At 43.3% G+C, this 23,462-nt stretch overlaps 1 protein-coding gene and 1 long non-coding RNA gene across 5 annotated transcripts in view; both read left to right on the forward strand.

Moving 5' to 3' along the window:
- Window positions 1–13,212: 13,212 nt before the first annotated feature.
- Window positions 13,213–17,146, forward strand: LOC149983163 (uncharacterized). Its single transcript, XR_016496423.1, has 2 exons — window positions 13,213–13,326; window positions 17,061–17,146. It is a non-coding gene; the product is annotated as an uncharacterized LOC149983163 (long non-coding RNA).
- A 1,571-nt stretch (window positions 17,147–18,717) lies between these two features.
- LOC110523188 (3',5'-cyclic-AMP phosphodiesterase 4D) overlaps window positions 18,718–23,462 on the forward strand; it is a 365,644-nt gene continuing 360,899 nt past the window's right edge. For all 4 annotated transcript variants that reach the window (XM_036976772.2, XM_090233715.1, XM_036976773.2 and 1 more), the window contains exon 1: window positions 18,718–19,146. In XM_036976772.2, coding sequence (XP_036832667.1) covers window positions 19,047–19,146 — 100 coding nt within the window. In that variant the 5' untranslated portion in view covers window positions 18,718–19,046. The remainder of the gene's footprint in view (window positions 19,147–23,462) is intronic.

Consider the following 23,462-nt stretch of genomic DNA (forward strand, 5'->3'; position numbering starts at 1 on the left):
CACCCTTCAGCTGGAAACTGCTCCAATTCTTCAATGTTTGAGTGGGTGCCTTCCATCAACTGTGAGTTTCAGATCTGGCCATAGGTTTTTGATAGTATTCAGATTTGGTCTCATCATTCGCCACTCCAGAACAATCCAGGGTCATTCTTGAATTGTGGTGGTAAGTGCTTTCCCTTGATTTTAGCACATTGTAAAAGTCAATTTAAATGAAGGGAAATAACATTGCTAGCAAAATTATTAATCATCACTTTTGTAAATAATTTTTAAAAGGTTTGATGACCTTTGAGTGTTTGTGCCCTCCATTGTCTCATTGGTCTTACTACTTCTACTGGTGGCACAATGTTATCATAATGGTACAAATTATTTAAAGTCATTAAGCTAAAGTATTTGATTTAGAATGGAAAGATTTACCCAAAAACATTTTAATACATACAAATGTAGAAAAATGCAGTTCAGTTTTTACAAAATGCCCAAATGCCCAAATACCATGCCCAAATGCCACCGTAATTCGAGAAAAAACCCTATAGCGTTTCTTCCTGAACCATTCCTGGGTGCTGTTGTTCTGTTTGAAGACCCACAATTTTCAATGGAGACCCAGTTTTTGGACACTGGGTTGAACATTGCACTCCAAAACACCTTGCACACGTTCAAGGCCCCCAGTACCAAACACAGCAAAGCAACCCCACATCATTATCGAACTTCCCCCATGTTTAGTCGCCCTAATTGTATATTGGTGTGTTTTGTTAGTGCCATGTGTTCTCCTTTCCACAAGAGGGTAGTGTTGATCTATGAGGATAACGATTTTAATGACAATGCGTCCTGGAAATAATAATTTAATGATGAACAACATTTCTATACCTTCAAATAGCTTGAAAATCCTACATTTCTTATCAAATACCAACCTTCTTGCCGGTTATATAGAGCCTTTGTTGAAAATAAGTTTGGCTTTTAGATATAGGCATGAAATATGTCATATTTCTGTTAAATAATTTTAATATGTTCTAATACCCTACACTCATTGTACAAATCCTGTTTTAAAATGGATTGAAGCTTTAGTGTACCCTGCAAACACAAAACCTACCACACAAGCCTTTTAAATTACAATGATTCTAGTAGTATATTCTCATGGAGTAATACCTGAAAGGAAGGCAGATAAGTGCTGCATTATCCAAAGAGAAAAGAGAGGTCTAATTTGAACTGTACTGTGACTCAATTCGAGTGGCGGCTAATGCACATGAATGACCAATCAAAGTTCTAGTTTTCCTCTGGCATGAGCTTCTGTTCATTTTGAGGTGTAGTGTTTTGTCAAACACAACACATCTGATCAGCTGCCTCTTATACTACCACTAACAGGTTCAGTATTTCTACGAGATCTAATCATAATTTATTTCCTTACAGGGTGCTCTGCATTCACTTTGGGGATGTTTTTGGACTTGGCTGTCCTACAGAACCTGCTGGTTTATTTAGCCATTCACTTTGGCTGTAGACCAGGCAACGATTCATCATCCCATGTTTATAGGGTCTGGCTGACACTCCAAACAAAAGCTGGTGAACCGTCCTCCCAGCCCACTCCAAATCAATGGTAGCTTACCAGAGGCACAATGTCTGTACACCACTATCCCACTCCACTTTCCACAGCCAAACAGTATGTGAAACTATTACAAACCTATAACAACAGCTTGAATCTGCTCTAAGTTTAATGCTCAGTATAATGTACATGTTTAATCTTCAACGTCAAGTGATCAATGGTCAGTCTTTCCATAGCTATGTGGTAAACAGTTTTATGTGCCTCCAGCAGGAATGTGTGAGTGATGACATGCTGTTCCAAGCATATAATAACTATCTGCTCCTAGTAGGACAGGCCGCTCGCTAAACTCCCAAACAATGAGGTCAAGGTCACCAAAGTAGTTTTTTCCTTTCAAAGAGAGACGTTGTTTAATGTAATGATAAGGGCAGAATGTTCATATGCCAGATTATATTTGATACATTTATAGATGCACCATGCTGAATATTCCTGTGGAAAAGACGTGCCCAATATCAATTTGTTCTCGTCCATACATGGACATTTCTTGATGCCCCAAATAGCTTTGTATGACTTCAGTTAAAACAAAAATAAAACCAAATAGCTTTGGTTGTCAAACCAAAAAATGCAACTATGTATGGGATGAAAGTGTATTTTTAACTAAGGTTTTTCGTAGAAACACTTGCATCATTGGAAATAGCACTTTTAAAAGGAACTCAACTTTGTGTTGAGAGACACATATTTGAATCTACTTTGAATCCAAGGGTTAATTTATTCATTATGCTTTCCAAAGCAGGTTCCAGTGAAAGGCAAATGCTTTTTCACGGCCTAAATTGGAAAAGCGGCCTCCAGAGGTAGCGCAGAATAGACATGCCAGCATTTCATACACAGGAGGTTGGTGGCAACTTAATTGGGGAGCACGGGCAGTTGGTAATGGCTGAAGTGGAATGAGTGGAATGGTATCAAATACATGGTTTCTATGTGTTTGATGCCATTCCATTCGCTCCTTTCCAGCCATTATTATGAGTCGTCCTAACCTCAGCAGCCTCCACTAATTTCACATCTGTGAGCGAATGTTGGAATGGGAACAAAATTTACCCTTTTGAAACCTTTGCATCACGTGGACATACTTCACTAGCCTTTCACTAATATTTCCTATACAAACACACCCCATGTGAATGGCTGAGAGATAACAGGTAAGTGAATGGATGAATGATAACAGGTAACTGAATACTCAAACAGCAGAGCTATTGAGATTTGGAAGATGAAACTTGATCAATGTTATATCATGCACTGTGTACATCACATTACTTATTTCTCCAGATGTTGACATTGCCCAGTCACTGACAGTCTGCTGTGGAGGTGCTTAGAGATGGACAATGCTTCCTCTGGCAGGCAGGTGGGTACACAATCACCTTGGTGAAAAGACATCAGTGACAGTGAGTTAGAAGGGTTAAGTGGGGCTAACTATTGTTGACAAAAGAGTGATTCTGCTTCCACGCCCTCGTATAAGACGTAAATGGCTGTCTCCACTGTCAACACCTGATGTCATTATGTCATGCCTGCACAGGACTCAGTGTGTGTGTCCCAAATGGGACCCTATTCCCTATATAGTACACTGCTTTTGACCATAGCCCTGAAGGCCCTGGTCAACAGTAGTGCACTATAAAGGGTATAGTGTGCCATTTGGAAAGCACACTCTGTCTGTACTTTTCAGTGGCAAGCTGATATGCTAAATATCATAAGGCGCCGGATATGTTGACACATTGTATGTGCAAATAAAACAAATGACTTAGACTTGGATTGTGGTCAAAAAAGTCAATAGAATGAATGCAGCTCCACCCAAGTCATGACGTGCATCTAGTAACTGACAAATGGTCTGCCATTACTCTCCTTTTAATACGCAAGTAAAGGCTGTCCGTCTCTATTTGTTATGGTTGGATTGTTCCAAGTCTACAGAATCACAAGACACACCTGTTATTTTCTTTGAGCGCACCAGACTTTGAACAGTCATTACTCTCCAAGCAACATTTCCACACTTTCCTACGTGTTCAGAAGTAAAATAATTGAATTTGGAAACCATGTAATGTAGGCTACTCTATCGGGCAATTACAACAAGTTGTGTTGGCTGCCGACACCATATTTGCTCGTTGGCTGTAAGTAAACTGGCTCAGGCCAAAATGATTGTGCAGCTGAGATCTTGTGACCTACCCATTCCAGGAGCGGACATTGGCAGACGTGTCAATGTCACAAAGAAAGTCTGCGGTAGGTTAACACCATGGTTGTGTGGTCTTTGGAATCAAAGAAAGTCTGCGGTAGGTTAACACCATGGTTGTGTGGTCTTTGGAATCAAAGAAAGTCTGCGGTAGGTTAACACCATGGTTGTGTGGTCTTTGGAATCAAAGAAAGTCTGCGGTAGGTTAACACCATGGTTGTGTGGTCTTTGGAATCAAAGAAAGTCTGCGGTAGGTTAACACCATGGTTGTGTGGTCTTTGGAATCAAAGAAAGTCTGCGGTAGGTTAACACCATGGTTGTGTGGTCTTTGGAATCAAAGAAAGTCTGCGGTAGGTTAACACCATGGTTGTGTGGTCTTTGGAATCAAAGAAAGTCTGCGGTAGGTTAACACCATGGTTGTGTGGTCTTTGGAATCAAAACAATTGTTATTCGTCACATGCTTCGTAAACAACCGGTGTGGACTAACAGTGGAATGCTTACTTATGGGCCCTTCCCAACAATGCAGAGAGAAAGAAAATAGAGAAATAATAGAAAAGTAAAACACGTAATAATAAAAGTAATGATAGATACACAATGAGTAAACATACAGTATATTCAGAAAGTATTCAGACCCCTTGACTTTTCCCACATTTTGTTATGTTACGGCCTTATTCTAAATTTGATTAAATAAATGTTTTTTCTCATCAATCTACACACAATACCCCATAATGGCAAATCGAAAACAGGTTTTTAAACATTTTTGCAAATGTATAAAAAATGTAAAACAGAAATACCTTATTTACATAAGTATTCAGACCCTTTGCTATGAGACTCAAAACTGAGCTCAGGTGCATCCTGTTTCCATTGATCATCCTTGAGATGTTTCTACAACTTGGAGTCCAGATTGATTGGAGTCTACCTGTGGTAAATTCAATTGATTGGACATGATTTGGAAAGGCACACACCTGTCTATATAAGGTCCCACAGTTGACAGTGCATGTCAGAGAAAAAACCAAGCCATGAGGTCGAAGGAATTGTCCATAGAGATAAGAGACAGTATTGTGTCAAGGCCCAGATCTGTGGAAGGGTACACAGTGCCCTCCAACATCCATAAATGTAAGAAGTTTGGAACCAACAAGACTCTTCCTAGAGCTGGCCTCCCGGCCAAACTGAGCAATCGGGGGAGAAGGACCTTGGTCAGGGTGGTGACCAAGAACCCAATGGTCACTCGGACAGAGCTCCAGAGTTCCTCTGTGGAGATGGGAGAACCTTCCAGAAGGACAACCATCTCAACAGCACTCCACCAATCACGCCTTTATGTTAGAGTGGCCAGAGTGGCTTTCTCCTCACTAAAATGCACATGACAGCCTGCTTGGAGTTTGCCAAAAGGCACCTAAAGGACTCTTAGACCATGAGAAACAAGATTCTCTGGTCTGATGAAACCAAGATTGTACTCTTTGGCCTGAATACCAAGCGTCACATCTGGAGGAAACCTGGCACCAGCATTGTGGTGGCAGAATCATGCTGTGGGGATGTTTTTCAGCTGCAGGAACTGGGAGACTAGTCAGGATTGAGGGCAAGATGAACGGAGAAAAGTACAGAGAGATCCTTGATGAAAACCTGCTCCACAGCGCTCAAGAACTCAGACTGGGGCAAAGGTTCACATTCCAACAGGACAACTACCCTAAGCACACAGCCAAGACAACGCAGGAGTTGCTTCGGGACAAGTCTCTGAATGTCCTTTTTGTTTTTACTTGTTAAATTGAACCTTTATTAACTAGGCAAGTCAGTTAAGAACAAATTCTTATTTACAATGAGGGCCTAACCCGGCCAAACCCACCCGTAACCCGGACAACGCTGGGCCAATTGTGCACCACCCTATGGGGAGTGTTTGGTCCCAGGAGACTTAGCTTAGTGATGAGCTTGGAGGGCACTATGGTGTTGAACGCTGTGCTGTAGCCAATGAACAGCATTCTCATGTAGGTGTTCCTTTTGTCCAAGTGGGAACGGGCAGTGTGGCCAGCCTTTCAAAGCATTTCATGGCTACAGATGTGAGTGCTACGGGGCGATAGTCATTTAGACAGGTTACCTTGGAGTTCTTGGGCACAGGGACTATGGTGGTCTGCCTGAAACATATAGGGATTACAGACCTGGTCAGGGAGAGGTTGAAAATGTCAGTGAAGACACTTGCCAGCTGGTCAGCACATGTTCTGAGTATGCATCCTGGTAATCCGTCTGGCCCTGCGGCCTTGTGAATGTTAAGCTCTTACTCACATTGGCTATGGAAAGCGTGATCACACAGTCGTCCGGAAGAGCTGGGGCTCTCACTCATGGTTCAGTGTTGCTTGCCTCAAAGCGAGCATTGAAGGCATTTAGCATAGAAGGCAGGTAGGCTCTGGGCAGCTCGTGCCTGGTTTTCTCTTTGTAATCAGTGATAGTTTACGAGCCCTGCCACATCCGATGAGCGTCAGAGCCGGTGTAGTAGGATTTGATCTTAGTCCTGTAATGATGCTTTGCCTGTTTTATGGTTCGTCGGAGGGCATAGCGGGATTTCTTACAAGCGTCCGGGTTAGTGTCCTACTCTTTGAAATCGGCAGCTCAAGCCTTTAACTCAATGCGGATGTTGCCTGTAATTCATGGCTTCTGGTTTGTATTATTGCCTAATGTGAGTTAAAATGTATTTTAGTCTAATGTGAGGTGAAAGGTACTGTGTTACACGACTGGCCTGTTATCTATTATACATAGTGAATTGTTGGAGCCATTTCGCTTCCTAACTGTCTGTAACTCACTATCAATTGTGCTAATATTGTAGTCTGCCATATCCTGAATTACTGACACTTCCCCGGAACGTTTTCTACTCAGAGGAGGCTGATGGAAGTAGCTATGGGAGGACGGGCTCATTGTAATGGCTGGAATGAAATCAATGGAATGGTACCAAACACATCAAACATATGGAAACAACGTGTTTGACTGTTCCATTAATTCCATTCCAGCTATTATAATGAGCCAGTCCTCCTATAGCTCCTTCCACCAGCCTCCACTCTTCCTACTTATTTTTGAGATGTAATATTACTGCCATATCCTAAATAATTTTTGCAATATTCTTTCAAATCGCCACAAACTGTGCTCCATCAGATCAGCTGGCACCCTTGCTGAGAAGTAAAACGATAGCTTTAAGACCCTGGGTCTTGTTTGAAGTCAATTCCAAACAGCAGGGCAAACAGCACTAATCTTGAGAGGTCCAGAAATTAGAACAGGATTAAAGGGTTTTGAGAGTTTATCAAACAGACGATTTCATATAATCTCTACACCCACTTATGCCAACCTTGTGGTTTTTCCTGATGCAAGAAACTCCAGGACTCACAGAGAGAGTGCAGAGTGGAAATATGCAGTGGTGGTGCACGGCATGTATTTGCTTTGGCTCCTCCACGGTTCTTTGTGAGCCATACAAAGGCATAGAACAGCAGCCGTAGGAGGCAGAAAGGACAGCCAGTCACCGTGTTGTCTTTGGACTGGGGCCTGTGAAAAGACATTCAGAGACTGTGGGTCCGTTCATTCATTATGGTTGTTTTATGGTTGTTTTGTTTAATTAGTCAAATGCACAGGATATACACTCAGTGGCCAGTTTATTAGGTGCACCACCCTGTTCACGAAAGTGGTTGACTCCCACGGATAGTGAGTCATGTGGTAGTGGCTTGCTATATAAAGCAGGCAGACAGGCATCCAGTTACTGTTCATTTGAATGTTAGAATGGGTAAATCGGGGCCTCCCCGAAGGCACTTCTAGCTGTGCCACTAGAAATTCTGGGTTCAAGTCCAGGCTCTGTCGCAGCCGGCCGCGACCAGGAGACCCATGGTGCGGCGCACAATTGGCCCGGGTTAGGGGGGAGTTTGGCCGGCTGTGATGTCCTTGTCCCGTCGCGCACTAGCGACTCCTATGGCTGGCAGGGTGCAGTGCACGTCAGTCAGTCAGTCAGTCAGTCAGTCAGTGTGTGTGGGGTGTGTGTGGTCCTTGATGATGCTGCAGTATATGTCCTGGTAGGGTTGGAACATGGCCCTAGTGACATACTGGGCCGTCTTCACCAACCTGCTGGAGGGCCTTGCGGTCGTGGATGGAGCAATTCCCGTACCCGGCCATGATGCAACTGGTCAGGACTCTCTCGATGATGCACCGGCTGTATTTGGAGGGGACCTGGGGTGGCATGCCAAATTTCTTCAGCCACCTTAGGAAGTAGAGGAACTGTTGCACCCTCTTGACAAGACTGCTGACTCTCTCCTGCAGTCCTGTTGATGTGGATTGCCAGTTCACTTACATCCCCCCTATAGTCTGACTCGTCATTGTTGATTATTAGGCTTACAACCATGGTGTCGTCAGCAAACTTGACGATGGAGTTGGTGACACGCAATGCCACGCATTCATGCGTGTACAGCAGAGGGCTGAGGACACACTTCTGGGGTGCCCATGTATTAATAATCAGTGTGGAGGAGGTGTTGTTGCCAATCCTCACGGCCTGTGGTATGCCCGTCAGGAAGTCTAAGATTCAGTTGCAGAGGGTAGTGTCCAGACCCAGGGCTCTGAGCTTGGTGATGAGCTTGAATGGAACAATAGTGTTGAATGCTGAACTGTAGTCAATGAACAGCATTCTCACTAAGGTTTTCCTCTTAGTGATGTGATGTGTTAGTGTAACCAGTGTGAAATGGCTAGCTAGTTAGTGGTACACAGTAGTAGCATTTCAATTGGAGATGTCACTCGCTCTGAGACCTTGAAGTAGTTGTTTCCCTTGCTCTGCAAGGGCCGTTGCTTTTGTAGAGCGATAGGTAACGATACTTTGTTGGAGGCAATTGTTGATGTGTTCAGAAGGTCCCTGGTTCAAGCCTAGGTTGGGGCGAGGAGAGGGACGGAAGCAATACTGTGTGAATAGCGATGGAAATTACATTTTTTTTAGAGTGGTAGGCAAATTGAAGTGAGTCCAGTGTGCATGGCATGCTGGCATTAATGTGGGCCAGCCTCTCGAAACCCTTCATGATGACAGGTTCGTTCTGCTGACATTGAACGCTGCAGTATGAGCTCTCAGCATGGTACGGATTTCTCCGTTCATCCAGGGTTTTTGCTTGGGGTATGTCCAGATTGTTATTGTGGGTACAACATCATCAACACATTTCCTAATGAAGCCTGTGACTGACGATGTACATTGAGTGTACAAAACATAAAACTTACCTGCTCTTTCCATGACATAAATTGACCAGGTGAATTCAGGTGAAAGTTATGATTCCTTATCGATGTCACTTGTTAAATCCACTTCAATCAGTGTAGATGAAAGATTAAAGAAACATTTTTAAACCTTGAGACAATTGAGACATGGATTGTGTATGTGTGCCATTCAGAGGGTGAATGGGCAAGACAAAATATTTAAGTGCCTTTGAACAGGGTATGGTAGTAGGTGCCAGGCACACTGGTTTGAGTAAAGATCTGCAACCATGCTGGGTTTTTCACGCTCAACAGTTTCCCGTGTCTATCAAGATTGGTCCACAACCCAAAGGACACCCAACCAACTTGACACAACTGTGGGAAGCATTGGAGTCAACATGGGCCAACTTGCCCGTGGAAATCTTTTGATACCTTGTGTAGTGCATGTCCCGATGAATTGAGACAGTTCTGAGGGCAAAAGTGTGTGTGTGTGTGGGGGTAGGGTGGTGCTACTCAATATTAGGAAGGTTTTATACACTCAGTGTATATTCTTCAATGTTGATGGACGAGTCTTGGGCAGTATTCACAAAACAGTCCTGAATCATTGAGTCTCCTCCTCTGTCCAGCTCCTCACTATTCTCTGTGTTGGTGGCTCTCTCTTGAGTTGCTTCTTGTAGGCAGGGAGTAGGAACAGAGGAACAGATGGCTTTGTTCGCATCACTGATGTTTGTGTACACAGGGTCCAGCACGTTGTTTCCTCTCGTGGGGCAGGATACATGTTGGTGATACTTTGGAATAATAAAAACATAATTTGCTTGGTTAAAATATCCCACGTCAATAAAGACTGCTTCTGGGTGAGAGGATTCTTGCTGGCTAATGTTCTTGTACAGTTCGCTGAGGAATGCCTTGATGTTTGCTTGTGGTGGTATGTACACAGCTGTGATAATAAACAAAAATGATTTCCCTCGGCATATAGTGGGGTGGGCATTTTAGCATCAGAAACTCCAGGTCGGGTGAACAGGAGCTCTAGATGTTTTCATCTTCAGTACACCAGGAATTGTTGATGAGGAAGCATACACCTTCCCCTACTGTTACCAGAAGCCGTGGTACGATCAGGTCCATTCGGAAAATGGAAAAGCCATCTGGTTGAATAGCAGAATCGGGTGAACTGTCCGTAAGCCAGGTCTCTGTAAAAACAAAGACACAGCATTCCCTGATGTCCGTCTGCGATTAAAACCTTACTCTGAGTTTAAAGACTTTGCATTGATCTTAATTTAGGTGCAATAACTATACCATTAAAGTGACAGTTCAAACTACAAACCCCTCCCCTCCTCCAACATTCCGACACGCCCCCGCCCTACTAGCCTACATTCACTCATGATGTGACTGCTTGCAGGAAATGATACAGTTTGTCGTTACGGCACAGTTCCTCCCAGCAGAACAAAGACACTGAAGTCAGAGGACGGGCCATAGTGATGCTGTAGCCACACGAAGCTAATCTGCCTTCCATAGAACAGAGCTCATGACATGCAGATGAAATGTCTTGACCACTGCTGTTACTAGGTGATACTTCTTAGATTGACCTCATTTGGATGTAATTCAATTAAAGTGACAAAAGGCATTGCAGTGTGAAGAGAAAATAGTCTTACAGTCACACAAAGCCATTTTAATGAATTGATATAGAGTCTATATACGATGTGTAAGTTGTTTATAAAATAATGAATAAATGGATGAGCTTGTTCCTTGACCACTATGACTGCAGACTTAAGGCACTGCTACAGTATACAGAACAACCTTAAAGGTCAGTCGAAATGATAACGGTAGGCTGTGCATATTAAAGCTGCAGTCTGCAAAACAAGCGGTAGGGCAGCAGACTGCCCCTTTAATACATTTGAGACTGCCCCTTTAATACATTTGAGACTGCCCCTTTAATACATTTGAGACTGCCCCTTTAATACATTTGAGACTGCCCCTTTAATACATTTGAGACTGCCCCTTTAATACATTTGAGACTTCCCCTTTAATACATTTGAGACTGCCCCTTTAGTACATTTGAGACTGCCCCTTTAGGACATTTGAGACTGCCCCTACAATTTTGTCATTATTAGCACACACTTTATTCTAAGCCGGTTTACAGAATTGCCAACTTAACAGTGACACCTAATACTGATATTGAGTATGTGCAGCCCATGCAATCAAACTCATAACTGTTACTATTATCATGCTTTAAAGGGGCCAATCAGCAGTTAAAACAATAACAAATTGTATTCTCTCCCACTGTTTTGGTAAAAAGCTAAAGGATGGGCCTGGAGAAATGTAACCACTGTCAAATTCATAGACAGAGCAATGATGCAAAATTATAGTTTTAATCATGTTTTCAGGCTATAAAGTGTTTGTTTACATGGACAACAGTGATGAGGTTGTTTCTATATTTCATGGAAATATCTCATTCATTACTTCCTTTACAGTATTTCCAATATGCTCTCTGTCACAAAGGATGTGTATAGAGAGCATGTGTTTCTGATGACCTGTAACCTTATATTTTGCCTCCAGGAAATGCTCATGGTTTTGAATGTGCAGAGATAGATACTCAAACTACTCAGACCATAAACATTTGACGTCAACTGGTCAAAAGTCAATAATACCCATGTGAAGAGATATGATGTTGTCCTACATGTCTGCTGTCAGCTCAACGAGCTAAGACGTGACTGTAGTGTATAAAGACACACATCTAAACAAAGACTTACTAAGATGTCTGAAAACAAATGCTGAATGCATGATGATGCTACATTAGCTGCACTCATATAACACAAGGCATGATTGTGCAACAATGCCTTTGGAACTCACAGACAAGGCTCACAGGTGAAATGTATCTCATTTAGCAGGCATAATGTTCTTCAGTATAGTATTTTAAACACAAGCACACACACACACACACACACACACACACACACACACACACACACACACACACACACACACACATACACAAAGTATGCTAGAAAACATTCATTGTTATAAATAAAAGGTGAAACAATTATTGTAAATGTAATATATATATACACACACACAGAAGGTATTCAGACCCCTTTACTTTTCCACTTTTTGTTACGTTACAGCGTTATTCTAAAATTAATATAAAAACAAATGTTTCTCTCATCAATCTACACACAATACCCCATAATGACATCACAATACCGCATAATTACATCACAATTCCCCATAATGACATCACAATACCCCATAATGACAAAGCAAAAACAAGTTTTTAGACTTTTTGGCAAATTTATCACATTTACATTTAATATCACATTTACATAAATATTCAGACCCTTGCCTCAGTACCTTTGGCAGCGATTACAGCCTCGAGACTTCTTGGGTATGACGCTACAAGCTTGGCACACCAGTATTTGGGGAGTTTCTCCCATTCTTCTCTGCTGATCCACTCAAGCTCTGTCAGGTTGGATGCGGAGCGTCGCTGCACAGCTATTTTTATGTCTCTCCAGAGATGATCGATCGGGTTCACATCCACAGCTGCAGAATGCTGTGGTAGCCATGCTGGTTAAGTGTGCCTTGAATTCTAAATAAATCATTGGCAGTGTCACCAGCAAAGCACCCCCACACCACGCCTCCTCCTCCATGCTTCATGGTGGGAATCACACATGCGGAGATCATCCGTTCACCTACTCTGCGTCTCACAAAGATATGGTGGTTGGAACCAAAAATCTAATATTTGGACTCATCAGACCAAAGGACAGATTTCCACCGGTCTAATGTCTATTGCTCGTGTTTCATGTCCCAAGTAAGTCTCTTCTTCTTATCTGTGTCCTTTAGTAGTGGTTTCTTTGCAGCAATTTGACCACGAACGCCTGGTTCATGCAGTCTCCTCTGAACAGTTGATAAATAAACAGACTCACCCCATCGCGACGTCCCCCAAAGGCTAACTCTCTAGCCCTCGCTATCTCCCTGCTTGCTAACTCAGCCTGCTAACTGCTAGCTTGTCTAGCTCCGGTCCGCTAACTGCTACCTTGTCTAGCCCGGGCCTACGAACTGTTAGCTTGTTAGCACAGGCCTGCTAACCGTCTGAATCGCCGCGTCCCAAACACTCTCTGGACCCATATTTACTTTCTATCTCTTTTTGATTTTTAATTTGTTTATACCTTCCGGAAACCTGCCTCACCCAATGTGATACGGAATCGCTATTATTTTTTAATTTTTTAGAACACACTCAAGAACCTCCAGACGCTAACCAGCTAACTAGCTACAAGCTATTTAGTCATTGTTAGTTTTTTTACCTGGATAACACTCGCCAGTCCTGCTTCCCTGCCCATCCACCGCTGCCCCCTGGACACTGATCTCTTGGCTACATAGCTGATGCACGCTGGACTGTCCATTAATCACGGTACTCCATTCTGCTTGTTTGTTTTATCTGTCGGCCCCGTTGCCTAGTCAACACCATTTTACCTGCTGTTTGTTGTGCTAGCTGATTAGCTGTTGTTGTCTCGCCTACTGTTTTAGCCAGCTTTCCCAATTCAACACCTGTGATTACTGTATGCCTCGCTGTATGTCTCTCTCAAATGTCAATATGCCTTGTATACTGTTGTTCAGGTTAGTTATCATTGTTTTAGTTCACAATGGAGCCCCTAGTTCCACTCTTCATACCCCTGTTACCTCCTTTGTCCCACCTCCCACACATGCGGTGACCTTATCCATTACAACCAGCATGTCCAGAGATACAACCTCTATCATCATCACCCAGTGCCTGGGCTTACCTCCGCTGTACCCGCACCCCACCATACCCCTGTCAGCGCATTATGCCCTGAATATATTCTACCATGCCCAGAAACCTGCTCCTCTTATTCTCTGTCCCCAACGCTCTAGGCGACCAGTTTTGATAGCCTTTAGCCGCACCCTTATACTACTACTCCTCTGTTCCGCGGGTGATGTGGAGGTAAACCCAGGCCCTGCATGTCCCCAGGCACCCTCATTTGTTGACTTCTGTGATCGAAAAAGCCTTGGTTTCATGCATGTCAACATCAGAAGCCTACTCCCTAAGTTTGTTTTACTCACTGCTTTAGCACACTCTGCCAACCCTGATGTCCTTGCCGTGTCTGAATCCTGGCTCAGGAAGGCCACCAAAAATTCAGAGATTTCCATACCCAACTATAACATCTTCTGTCAAGATAGAACTGCCAAAGGGGGAGGAGTTGCAGTTTACTGCAGAGATAGCCTGCAAAGTATTGTCATACTTTCCAGGTCCATACCCAAACAGTTCGAACTACTAATTTTGAAAATTACTCTCTCCAGAAATAAGTCTCTCACTGTTGCCGCCTGCTACCGACCCCCCTCAGCTCCCAGCTGTGCCCTGGACACCATTTGTGAATTGATCGCCCCCCATCTAGCTTCAGAGTTTGTTCTGTTAGGTGACCTAAACTGGGATATGCTTAACACCCCGGCAGTCCTACAATCTAAGCTAGATGCCCTCAATCTCACACAAATCATCAAGGAACCCACCAGGTACAACCCTAACTCTGTAAACAAGGGCACCCTCATAGACGTCATCCTGACCAACTGGCCCTCCAAATACACCTCCGCTGTCTTCAACCAGGATCTCAGCGATCACTGCCTCATTGCCTGTATCCGCCACGAAGCTGCAGTCAAACGACCACCCCTCATCACTGTCAAACGCTCCCTAAAACACTTCTGTGAGCAGGCCTTTCTAATCGACCTGGCCCGGGTATCCTGGAAGGACATTGACCTCATCCCGTCAGTTGAGGATGCCTGGTCATTCTTTAAAAGTAACTTCCTCACCATTTTAGATAAGCATGCTCCGTTCAAAAAATGCAGAACTAAGAACAGATACAGCCCTTGGTTCACTCCAGACCTGACTGCCCTTGACCAGCACAAAAACATCCTGTGGCGGACTGCAATAGCATCGAATAGTCCCCGTGATATGCAACTGTTCAGGGAAGTCAGGAACCAATACACGCAGTCAGTCAGGAAAGCTAAGGCCAGCTTCTTCAGGCAGAAGTTTGCATCCTGTAGCTCCAACTCCAAAAAGTTCTGGGACACTGTGAAGTCCATGAAGAACAAGAGCGCCTCCTCCCGGCTGCCCACTGCACTGAGGCTAGGTAACACGGTCACCACCGATAAATCCATGATTATCGAAAACTTCAATAAGCATTTCTCAACGGCTGGACATGCCTTCCGCCTGGCTACTCCAACCTCGGCCAACAGCTCCGCCCCCCCCGCAGCTCCTCGCCCAAGCCTCTCCAGGTTCTCCTTTACCCAAATCCAGATAGCAGATGTTCTGAAAGAGCTGCAAAACCTGGACCCGTACAAATCAGCTGGGCTTGACAATCTGGACCCTCTATTTCTGAAACTATCCGCCGCCATTGTCGCAACCCCTATTACCAGCCTGTTCAACCTCTCTTTCATATCGTCTGAGATCCCCAAGGATTGGAAAGCTGCCGCAGTCATCCCCCTCTTCAAAGGGGGAGACACCCTGGACCCAAACTGTTACAGACCTATATCCATCCTGCCCTGCCTATCTAAGGTCTTCGAAAGCCAAGTCAACAAACAGATCACTGACCATCTCGAATCCCACCGTACCTTCTCCGCTGTGCAATCTGGTTTCCGAGCCGGTCACGGGTGCACCTCAGCCACACTCAAGGTACTAAACGATATCATAACCGCCATCGATAAAAGACAGTACTGTGCAGCCGTCTTCATCGACCTTGCCAAGGCTTTCGACTCTGTCAATCACCATATTCTTATCGGCAGACTCAATAGCCTCGGTTTTTCGGATGACTGCCTTGCCTGGTTCACCAATTACTTTGCAGACAGAGTTCAGTGTGTCAAATCGGAGGGCATGCTGTCCGGTCCTCTGGCAGTCTCTATGGGGGTGCCACAGGGTTCAATTCTCGGGCTGACTCTTTTCTCTGTATATATCAATGACGTTGCTCTTGCTGCGGGCGATTCCCTGATCCACCTCTACGCAGACGACACCATTCTATATACCTTCGGCCCGTCATTGGACACTGTGCTATCTAACCTCCAAACGAGCTTCAATGCCATACAACACTCCTTCCGCGGCCTCCAACTGCTCTTAAACGCTAGTAAAACCAAATGCATGCTTTTCAACCGATCGCTGCCTGCACCCGCATGCCCAACTAGCATCACCACCCTGGATGGTTCCGACCTTGAATATGTGGACATCTATAAGTACCTAGGTGTCTGGCTAGACTGCAAACTCTCCTTCCAGACTCATATCAAACATCTCCAATCGAAAATCAAAACAAGAGTCGGCTTTCTATTCCGCAACAAAGCCTCCTTCACTCACGCCGCCAAGCTTACCCTAGTAAAACTGACTATCCTACCGATCCTCGACTTCGGTGATGTCATCTACAAAATGGCTTCCAACACTCTACTCAGCAAACTGGATGCAGTCTATCACAGTGCCATCCGTTTTGTCACTAAAGCACCTTATACCACCCACCACTGCGACTTGTATGCTCTAGTCGGCTGGCCCTCGCTACATATTCGTCGCCAGACCCACTGGCTCCAGGTCATCTACAAGTCCTTGCTAGGTAAAGCTCCGCCTTATCTCAGTTCACTGGTCACGATGGCAACACCCATCCGTAGCACTCGCTCCAGCAGGTGTATCTCACTGATCATCCCTAAAGCCAACACCTCATTTGGCCGCCTTTCGTTTCAGTACTCTGCTGCCTGTGACTGGAACGAACTGCAAAAATCACTGAAGTTGGAGACTTTTATCTCCCTCACCAACTTCAAACACCAGCTATCTGAGCAGCGAACCGATCGCTGCAGCTGTACATAGTCTATTGGTAAATAGCCCACCCATTTTCACCTACCTCATTCCCATACTGGTTTTATTTATTTACTTTTCTGCTCTTTTGCACACCAATATCTCTACCTGTACATGACCATCTGATCATTTATCACTCCAGTGTTAATCTGCAAAATTGTAATTATTCGCCTACCTCCTCATGCCTTTTGCACACATTGTATATAGACTCCCCCTTTTTTTTCTATTGTGTTATTGACTTGTTAATTGTTTACTCCATGTGTAACTCTGTGTTGTCTGTTCACACTGCTATGCTTTATCTTGGCCAGGTCGCAGTTGCAAATGAGAACTTGTTCTCAACTAGCCTACCTGGTTAAATAAAGGTGAAATAAAAAAAATTGAGATGTCTGTTACTTGAACTCTGTAGCATTTATTTGGGCTGCAAGTTTTGAAGCTGGTAACTCTAATGAACTTATCATCTGCAGCAGAGGTAACTCTGGGTCTTTCCTGTGGCAGTCCTCATGAGAGTCAGTTTCATCATAGCGCTTGATGGTTATTGCGACTGCACTTGAAGAAACTTTCAAAGTTCTTTAAATGTTCCGCATTGACTGGCCTTCATGTCTTAATAAAGTAATGATGGACTGTCAGTTCTCTTTGCTTATTTGAGCTGTTCTTGCCATAATACGGACTTGGTCTTTTACCAAATAGTGCTATCTTCTATATACAACCCCTACCTTGTCAAAACACAACTGATTGACTCAAAACGCATTATGGAAAGAAATTCCACAAATGAACTTTTAAAAAGGCACACCTGTTAATTGAAATGCATTCCAGGTGACTACCTCATGAAGCTGGTTGAGAGAATGCCAAGAGTGTGCTAAACTGTCATCATGGCAAACCGTGGTTACTTTGAAGTATCTCACATATAAAATATATTTAGATTTGTTTAACACTTTTTTTGGTTACTACATGATTCCATATGTGTTTTTTCATAGATTTGAAGTCTTCACTAATATTCTACAATGTAGAAAATAGTAAAAATAAAGAAAAACCCTTGAATGAGTTAGTGTGTCCAAACTTTTGACTGGTACTGTATATATAAATATATATAATTGGCCAATAATCAACATACAAAATAAAAACTAAATAACAGATTTTTTGTTGTCAAAGTGCTATTCCCTTTTAAATGAAATTATTAGAAACAATTACTGACCATACTGCCAGATCTCACCCTTCATGGTGTGGCGCCAGATCTCACCCTTCAGGGTGTGGTGCCAGATCTCACTCTTCAAGGTTTGGTGCCAGATCTCACTCCTTCAAGGTGTGGTGCCAGACCTCACCCTTCATGGTGTGGCACCAGATCTCACTCCTGCAAGGTGTGGTGCTAGATATCACCCTTCATGATGTGGTGCCAGATCTCACCCTTCATGATGTGGTGCCAGATATCACCCCTTCAAGGTGTGGTGCCAGATATCACCCCTTCAAGGTGTGGTGCCAGATATCACCCCTTCAAGGTGTGGTGCCAGATGTCACCCTTCAAGGTGTGGTGCCAAATCTCACCCTTCAAGGTGTGGTGCCAAATCTCACCCTTCAGGGGTTGGTGCCAGATCTCACCCTTCAAGGTATGGTGCCAGATCTCACCCTTCAAGGTGTGGTGCCAGATCTTAACCTTCAAGGTATGGTGCCAGATTTCACCCTTCAAGGTGTGGTGCCAGATCTCACCCTTCAAGGTATGGTGCCAGATCTTGCCCTTCAAGGTGTGTGGGATAAAGAATAAGCAGTGAGGGGCTTAGAATTATTATAGGGAGAGTAAGCCCTGCCAATGTGTGTATTAGTGTGTGTGTGTGTGTGTGCATTAGTGTGTGTGTGTGTTTCTGTGTATGAGAGCGTCGGCCTCGCCTCTGCCACAGCTAGTCAGAGCCAGCTTGGCTTATTTCAGGGGGAGTGGAGTGTATGTGTGTGGGGTGGGGGAAATCGTGTGTGAGTGGAGTCAAACCATTGGCTGAGCCCTTCGGAAGCACAGCCTCATAATTTCTAAGCCAGCGTGCGTGAGCATGAGCACCATCCAGAATGTGTTACTGTATTGGTATTCCCTTTCGGAGTGTTAGTCTGTTTTGGTATTCCCTTTCGGAGTGTTAGTCTGTTTTGGTATTCCCTTTCGGAGTGTTAGTCTGTTTTGGTATTCCCTTTCGGAGTGTTAGTCTGTTTTGGTATTCCCTTTCGGAGTGTTAGTCTGTTTTGGTATTCTCTTTTGGACTATTAGCCTGTTTTGGTATTCTCTTTTGGACTATTAGGCTAAATTGTGCAGAGAGTGGATGTTTGTATTTATAAAAATACTTAGTTATTTGTTGATTTATGTCATTTGGGGGATTCGTGGCTGCGTTACAGCTGAGGGTCATCTTTGGGAGACGGAAGGTAAGTTTGTCTACTAATTTCTCTGCCTCAACTTGTTAATCTTCAGCTTATTTACAACAACATGTGTAGATACTTTTGGAAAAGTTGATTTATTGAGGTATGTTTGTCTACTAATTTCCCTCTGCCTCAGCATGGTTATCATCAGCTTATGGACAACAACATGTGTAGATACTTTTGGAAAAGTTGATTTATTGAGTTTTCACATGTGCATTCATTAACAGTGTCATAGGGCAAGTTATTCATGTGTAGATACTTCTGGAAGCACCAGTGCTGCTGTCTGAATGAGATGGTGTGATGTCTGAAACTGTATCGCGGCAACACCTGCCATGCACTCCAGTTGTTTTGAGATCAGGTGTATTTGTGCTGAAGGTATTGAGGGTGATGTTAAGCTTCATGAACCTATATGTTCTGAAACAACATCCTCAAAGGCTGTCTAAAAGAATGCTGCATTCAGAAATTAGCTTAGAAACTAAACAGACTCGTAATCATCTTATTTGCAAGAAAGGCATTTCACTGTATTTGTGCATGTGAAACTCGAAACATTTTCTTTGAACAAGGTACAGTTGTCTTGAATGTAAAACAAATCATAAATGTACTTTAATATTATAACAGATCAGAAAATGTAATTACAATCTTTTTGTTTATGCAACACAGAAAATATAAACTTAAACCGGTATCCAATTGAACCCGTCAGAGAACTGTTTACGCAGTTTATAAACTACTGCTAAGAACTACTAATTCTTATTCTGAAAACCATCTACCTGTTTAAGGAGTCTATTTGGCCGGTAGTGAAATGCTTTTAGTGAAAAGTCCCAGGAAAGTGAAACTGTGAAACTTCTAAGAAATGATTAATGTTTGCACAGAAGCTTTGAGAGCTCTCAACCTTGAATACATGGCAAGGTATAACCATATATCTCTGCTGTCTCTTTCCAGATGTAGGATCTTAATTTGATTACTCTTTTGTTGATGAGTATGTTCTTGCACAGCAGGAAATGCATACTTGTAGTGTATTCAAGGTTTAAAAAGGCTTCTAAAGTTTGTCATTTCCAAGTCTTCGAATGTCAGACAAGGTTACTCGTCAGTCAAGTGTGGTTATTCCAAACCTTCTTTCTTAAAGAGGCATAGTGGGGAAGTCTGCTGGGAGACTGACCTGTCTGACCATGTGGTGTCTGTCGAGTGGTGCCGCACTTTTCCTGGCTGTTGCTTTCTCTAAATGGGCTTGAGGAGAGCAAACCATTCATGAATAGTTGTTTTTCTCTTTATTCATTTTTAAAAATGCAGGTAGTCTGTCTAGAAAGAAACCTTTCATATACTAAGAAGTATAGGGCAGTATGAATACTTTGTGAACGGACTTGTGGATAGCAAAGTATATGAATGGCGTCATGTCATTATTAAAATGCCGAACAGTTATCCCATACTTCTGTGCATGTGTGATGTCTTGAAAGCACCCTCCACCGTCAAAGCTTATTGGTGCTTTTGGAAGTCCTGAGTGCCTTTCCAAGTCATTTAATAGTTGATTTACTGTATGGAGCCTGCTTACTTTTCTAGTTGCAGCTTATAACTACAGAATGCCATTGTGACTTAATAGAGAATCATTGGCAAGCATGATATTGATATTTCCGCTGCCTCCCCTTTCCGAAACACAAGTGAAGCCTCATCTCTTAAATGCAAATGACCCTCAACATTATCCGATCACATTCAAATGACTTTTCAGGGGAGAGACAATGACAGCAGGCTAAGTAGAAGCAAAGTGCCCCGGGCTAAAGTACACCAGCCTTAGTGTAAATGGGTTTGGCATACTGTAGAACCAGACCATGTATTCAATATATGACATTTATTGCATTGGATACATGTCATGTATTTATTCAATATTTGACATTTGTTGCTCTATTCAATACTGTACGGTGCCTTCAGAAAGTATTCTCACCCCTTGACTTTTTACATTGTGTTGTATTACAGCCTGAATTTAAAATGGATCACGTTGGCATTTTTTATCACTGTCTCACACACAATACCCCATAATGTCAAAGTGGAATTATGTTTTTAGACGTTTTTACAAATTAATTAAAAATGAAAATCTGAAATGTCTTGAGTCATTAAGTATTCAACCCCTTTGTCATGGCAAGCCTAAACAAGCTCAGGAGTAAAAATGTGCTTAACAAGTCACATAATAAGTTGCATGGACTCTCACTCATGATTTTTTAATGACTACCTCATCTCTGTACCCCACACATACATATATCTGTAATTGTATGTGTGTATGTGTTTAATTGTATAATTGCAATACCCTAGATCCACTCCAATTTGCTTACCGACCCAATAGGTCACCATCACACTGCACACTGCCCTACCCCATCTAGACAAGAGGAATAGCTATGTAAGAATGCTGTTCATTGACTACAGCTCAGCATTTAACACCATAGTACCCTCCCAACTTGTCATTAAGCTCAAGACCCTGGTTCTCGACCCCACCCTGTGCAACTGGGTCCTGGACTTTCTGACGGTCCGCCCCCAGGTGGTGAAGGTGGGAAACAACATGTCCACCCGGCTGATCCTTAACACTGGGGCCACACAAGGGTGCGTTCTCAGCCCTCTCCTGTACTCCCTGTTCACCCATGACTGCGTGGCCATGCACGCTTCCAACTCAATCATCAAGTTTGCAGACGACACTACAGTGGTAGGCTTGATTACCAACAATGACGAGGCGGCCTACAGGGAGGAGGTGAGGGCCCTCGGAGTGTGGTGTCAGGAAAATAACCTCTCACTCAACGTCAACAAAACAAGATTGTCATGGACTACAGGAAACAGCAGAGGGAGAAGGTGGAAGGTGGAGAAGGTGGAAAGTTTTAAGTTCCTCGGCGTAAACATCACTGACAAACTGAAATGGTCCACCCACACTGACAGCGTGGTGAAGAAGGCGCAGCCCTCAGGAGGCTGAAGAAATTTGGCTTGTCACCGAAAACACACCCAAACTTTTACAGATGCACAATCGAGAGCATCCTGTCGGGCTGTATCACTGCCTGGTACGGCAATTGCACCGCCCTCAACCTCAAGGCTCTCCAGAGGGTAGTGCGGTCTGCACAACTACCTGCCCTCCAGGACACCTACAGCACCCGATGTCACAGGAAGACCAAAAAGATCATCAAGGACAACAACCACCTGAGCCACTTCCTGTTCACCCCGCTATCACCCAGAAGGCGCGGTCAGTACAGGTGCATCAAAGCTGGGACCGAGAGACTGAAAAACAGCTTCTATCTCAAGGCCATCAGACTCAAATCTCTTCCCTCATAAATAAATGGACTTAATAAATGTATCACTAGTCACTTTAAATAACGCCTCTTTAGTAATGTTTACAGATCCTACATTACTCATCTTATATGTATATACTGTATTCTATACCATCTACTGCATCTTGTCTATGCCGTACGGCCATCGCTCATCCATATATTTATATGTACATATTCTATTCATCCCTTTACATTTGTGTGTATTTGTGTGTATAAGGTAGTTGTTGTGAATTTGTTAGAATACTTGTTAGATATTACTGAATAGTCGGAATTAGAAGCACAAGCATTTCGCTACACTCGCACAAACATCTGCTAACCATGTGTATGTGACCAATAAAATAAAATTTGATTTGATTTGTAAGGTCCCTTAGTCGAGCAGGGAACACAGATTCAACCACAAAGACCAGGGAGGTTTTCCAATGCTTTGCAAAGAAGGATACCTATTGGTAGATGGGTTGGTCGCAAACCGGCTCAATTCGGCCTTATGCATTAAAAGTTGTAATTGTGTTTTTTACATTGGATTAAAGCAGAGACTCAGAGCTATAAAATGGTATATCATACATTACAGTTGAGGGACAATGGGAAAGTATTTCAGCTTTGAAAGTGTATAACCTTGTAACTCCACTTTTGAGAAAATGGCCCTTGAATGTTTTGGTACACTTACTTGAGAGCTCCTCTTTGTCTATGTCACGTTCCGACCTTTATTTCCTTTGTTTTGTCTTTATTTAGTATGGTCAGGGCGTGAGTTGGGGTGGGCAGTCTATGTGTGTTTTTCTATGTTGGGGTTTTGAGTTCAGCCTAGTATGGTTCTCAATCAGAGGCAGATGTCGTTAGTTGTCTCTGATTGAGAATCATACTTAGGTAGCCAGGGTTTCACTTTTGAGTTGTCGGTGTTTGTTTTGTTTACTTTCTAGCGTGTTAGCTAGCTAGCTAACGTTAAGTTAGCTGGCTAGCCTGTTCAAATAATGACCATATTATAACGTCTTAACTAGCTAATTTGTATTCATTATTACAGGAACATAAACTCAA

Source organism: Oncorhynchus mykiss, chromosome 5, assembly GCF_057628025.1.
Source record: "Oncorhynchus mykiss isolate SJ-2025 chromosome 5, ASM5762802v1, whole genome shotgun sequence".
Taxonomy (NCBI): Eukaryota; Metazoa; Chordata; class Actinopteri; order Salmoniformes; family Salmonidae; genus Oncorhynchus; species Oncorhynchus mykiss.